General features: G+C 45.2%; 1 protein-coding gene across 8 annotated transcripts in view; it reads left to right on the forward strand.

The window, feature by feature from the left end:
- The window catches only part of LOC106562125 (protein mono-ADP-ribosyltransferase PARP6), a 22,928-nt gene extending 19,419 nt beyond the window's left edge, over nucleotides 1–3,509 (forward strand). For 7 of the 8 annotated variants that reach the window (XM_045689107.2, XM_082957772.1, XM_045689108.2 and 4 more), the window contains exons 20-23: nucleotides 813–907; nucleotides 1,001–1,064; nucleotides 1,189–1,273; nucleotides 1,488–3,509. In XM_045689107.2, the coding sequence (XP_045545063.1) occupies nucleotides 813–907; nucleotides 1,001–1,064; nucleotides 1,189–1,273; nucleotides 1,488–1,590 (347 nt within the window). In that variant the 3' untranslated portion in view covers nucleotides 1,591–3,509. The remainder of the gene's footprint in view (nucleotides 1–812; nucleotides 908–1,000; nucleotides 1,065–1,188; nucleotides 1,274–1,487) is intronic. The other variant, XM_014126752.3, reaches the window with a different exon arrangement.
- The last annotated feature ends 1,175 nt before the right edge of the window (nucleotides 3,510–4,684 follow it).

Genomic DNA, 4,684 nt, shown 5'->3' on the forward strand with positions numbered 1-4,684 from the left:
TTGGGTTGGGTTCACCTACCTGTGCTGTCCCTGCACTACATTGTCCTGTGTGTCCACTGTGGGACTGCTGGTCTGGTCTGTATGTGTCTGACTCTGTGCAATGCATATCACACTGTGCTGTGATCATGTTGTCTGTCACATACTTCTTCGTCAGATGATAAAGAAAAATCATTGTCGGACCAAAACGCAGCGGGGTTATGTGCACTCATCTTCTTTTATTAAATTGACAAAGAAGGAAAAACCAAAATAAACACGTACACAATGACGAATAACAGGCTGGTAAGGCATAAAAGCTATATCTAGCACAATCTCCCACAAACTACCAACACAAACACATACCTATATATAGGACTCTCAATCAGAGGCAACTAGGAAACACCTGCCTCCAATTGAGAGTCCAACACCCAATGACCTAAACAAAGAAATACTAATACTAGAATGAACATAGAAATACAAAACATATAACATAGCCCAAAACCCGGAAATAATAAATCAAACACCCTTCTAAACAACCAACCACCCCGAACCACATAAAACAAATACCCTCTGCCAGGTCCTGACCAAACTACAATAACAAATAACCCCTATTACCGGTCAGGACGTGACATTGTCATCTGATGTCATCTAGTTTTGTGTGCATGTGTGTCCAGGTCTAACTGGGTAAGCAAGCAGCCATCTTTAAGTAAGGTTGAGCAATACCCTGACCCTATGCCATCCTCACCTGTTGTTCCATCAACAGAACTCAACGTATGTTCAGCCCCAGTACAGCTCTGACCAGCTTTGCGTTTGTTTACATCCGTGTGTGTGTTCAGGGATGGGTAAAGGACAGCACCGCATGCCCACCAAAGATGAGCTGGTGCAGCGTTACAACCGTATGAATACCATTCCACAGGTGCAGTGTCTGATGGTGAGAGACTCATACACATAGGACTTACAACCATTTGCCCTTTTTATACGTGTCCGAGCATTACATCATGTTCTGTATTGACTGCTTTCACAGAGCCGTCCAATCCAGTCAAGGTTTCTCCAGAGCCGGAATCTAAACTGCATTGCCCTTTGTGAAGGTAAATACTGTACCACATGAAATGTATAGACTAGCTTGGTCAATTTGAGCCATCGTTCTTGGTCATGAGGTGGTGTGTTTTGTTAACGATGACCCCTCCATGTCTCGCTGTCTGCCTGTCTCAGTGATCACGTCCAAGGACCTGCAGAAGCACGGCAACATCTGGGTGTGTCCTGTGTCCGACCACGTTTGCACGCGCTTCTTCTTCGTGTGAGTAACCTCATCCTGACTCTTTATCGTTCCCCTGGAAATCTTGGTGACACGTTGGTTCCATCTGTTGTCTGTAAAGTTGTTTTTGTGTTTCAGTAAGACGTTCCACAACCGTGTAACAAAATAAGGAACAATAAAACATGACTCACAGCAAGACAGCGAGATAACGGACACATTGTTTAATCTAATGTGAACGGTCACCTCTGTGTTGCAGGTATGAGGACGGCCAGGTGGGAGATGCCAACATCAACACCCAGGAGCCCAAGGTGCAGAAGGAGATCATGCGTGTGATCGGCACTCAGATCTACTCCAGCTAATGGAGGCTCCCGGGGGGCCCTTGGAGGAACAGGTCTGTACTGAAGATATAAATACAGACAGACATTTGGGAAACACAAACTCAGACCAGATGAGGGAGGTTGATGATCTTTACGCCTCATATCTACAGTCTCTTTCCCGTTGCTCACTTGTTATTCCACTGCTTTCTGTTCTCCCTGTGTAACAGTTCCTCCTTTGTGCTCCAGTGAGCCACACCCGTGGGCTAGATAGTGCCGGAGGACACAGGGATGAATGAAGGAAACCTTAGCTGGGTTGGTTTGCCACACACACACCCACTCTGAGCTGAAGCGCACGAACACAGTCACTTCCCTTTCAGCCCCTGGTCTCTCATTTCCTCCTGAGCCACTGTCAAGTCTCATCCACTCTCTTTTATCAGCAGCAAATTTGAGAATCCTTTGGACTATGTATCAATATTCATCAGTTCTCATTGTGAATATCTAGAAGAAGAACAAAGAATCATGTATTGTTTATTACGTCCCCCTGTGGGTGTTGAATGATGGATCTACATGTATAGAAGTTTGTTATTTTATTGTGTTTGCGAAGGTATTATCACAGTGATACGTTTATTTCCTATTCTTTGACTAATGACATACATTAAAGGGCCAAGATGCAATTATCCCCCGGGGAAAAGCACTGTTCTACCATGCCTCGTCATGTAGTGGGTCAGTTTGTCTTCAGATAGCACAGACAGAGGGACCTGAAGCCCTCTGGTTGAGTAACATGATCGTATGTTACACGGGAGAATCCATCACTAGCTAATATTGTTACCAGTCTGTCAGGAGAGACACAGACAGACACAGACACAGCCTGCTCCCTCTGTAGACTAAAGGCTTTTCTTGTCTTCTCCTGACGTTTCATTTAGGGAAATTAGACCGGAGAGTCAAAATGATGACACAGAGAATACTGGTGCCCTCTAGACTGCTGAATCTGAGAGAGCATGATGCCAAACCCATAGCAACACTCTTCTTAGAGAAATCACACTTGACAAGAGGAGCTGTTCTGCCATGGCCATAGACTTATCTTTGTGACTTGCTCCATAAAGTACAGCCCATCCCACTCTGAGAGACTAGGGCAGTGACCCCCAGGTGAATCCATGCCCTACAGCCCACTATCCCTCCCTAGTTATTATATGGCTATGGCCCTATCCACAGGACACTGGATGTTGTTGTGATTTACTTACATATTTATGGTTTACCTTGGGGAACGGCAACCCTGTGTATAATTTACCCTGTTTATCAATTAGTTGTATGTATGTGTGGGTTATTCGTATTTTCTGTACTATAGTACATTATACTGGACTTATTCAACATTTGCCTAGCCCAGATAAAATGTTCTCTCTCTCTCTCTCTCTCTCTCTCTCTCTCTCTCAGACTGTCTCAAGGTCTACCTGTCTAGTGTGTAGAAAGATCGGGAACCACAGAAAGATTTATATTTGGCATAAAAGTAAACTAAACTACTAAATGTCCCTTATGGTAAAATGTCTTCACTAGGACATACATACTGTACATGACTTGGCAATAGGTGCTGGGTACAAATGCAGAGCGGCATTGGTGTTGAACAACAACAACAAGAGTGTATTGTAAATGTAAATATGGACTAGAGAAGGAGAAAATGTACTGTTGGGAGAGAAATGACTCTATCTGCACAAGTCAAGTATTGTTTGTAGAGATGGAAAGACTGGCGGAAACATCTCACCCAGCCTTCACTATCCAGTGCTCCTTCTGGCTGTGGTATGTAGGGCCTGTTGACAGCTGATACCTATTGTCCCCCCATAAAGAGTGACTGTATTCAGATCCCTATCTGTTCTTGTCCCTCTCTGTCAGTGGTGTGTTCATGATGGTGACGACGATGGAAAGATATGATGAAAGGAATGAATAAAGATTTTGCACAATTTTAATAATAGTCTCCTTTTCTTTTCGTAATGTTTTAGAGAGTCGTTGATTGCTTTGTGGAACGGAAAGGGTGTTGTTACCGTAAGATGTTACATGAAAATATGCACTGGTGTCTGGTAGACTGCAGGGGGCATCCTCACTCCGTGTGACTACCCAGACGTGATTACTGTCCACCATTCCAACTGTTGTAGCAGTGTCTCACTGCTGTGAGGATCAATGGCAGTTTTATTAAACATCTAACTTCATCAATGAAAAATAACATTTATAGGCTAAAGCCACTCTGGTGTACAGGTGCATCGTGGCGATGCCAATAATTGTGGGGTTTGTGAGGTTGTGGGGTTTGGTCAGACGAATGCATGAACAGGAGACCTGTTTGTTGTGCATGGTGTTGGTAGGTAGGTGCTCATATGATGTCAGCAGGGAGCACTTTTCCCTTGCAGAGAGGGGTTGTTAAGACCTGTTCTCCAGCCAAATTCCCACTCTGACTCTCTAAATCTGACCGTAGAAAACTCTCCTCTGAAACTGACTGAGCCCAGCGCTGCCACTCCACTGCAAAACTCTAATATGATGGGCTTTTTGGCACCGAAATGGCTGCTGTGTTTCACAAGTGGTGAATGTGGAGAGAGAGAGAGCATTGAAGTACTACAGTGAAGTACTTACAGACCCTTGAAAGGCACTTAATGTGTGTATTTGCGGGCACAGTAATTGAGCCCCTCCCTTTCATATTGACCCATTTGACAGGCGCTGTGTTCGGGGGCCTTGTGTTTGAGTGAAATGTCTTTATTTCTGTGACTGGCAGATGATGTGTATGGTTCCCATGCTGCTGTGATCTTACACATGCTGCGTCACGTTGGACACAGGCCCTGAGTTTGGCTCGTCCCCTCAGCAGTATGGCCAGTTGGCTGTTAGCTCAGAGCCCAGAGTGTGGGGCTGTGCTGGCCTGCTGTAATACAACAACCATCCACTGTGGGGAGCTCTGGTGTCGCTCACCTCAGAACCCTCTCTCTCCCTCTGTCTCTCTACCTCGCTCTCCCTACCTGCCAGACACACATACTCACACAGACACACACACACACACACACACACACACACACACACACACACACACACACACACACACACACACACACACACACATCAGATCACACAGACGCTGGTTGTTTAGTTTAGCGGGATAAAAAGG

This window comes from Salmo salar, chromosome 11 (genome assembly GCF_965601325.2).
Source record: "Salmo salar chromosome 11, fSalSal1, whole genome shotgun sequence".
In the NCBI taxonomy this organism is placed as follows: Eukaryota; Metazoa; Chordata; class Actinopteri; order Salmoniformes; family Salmonidae; genus Salmo; species Salmo salar.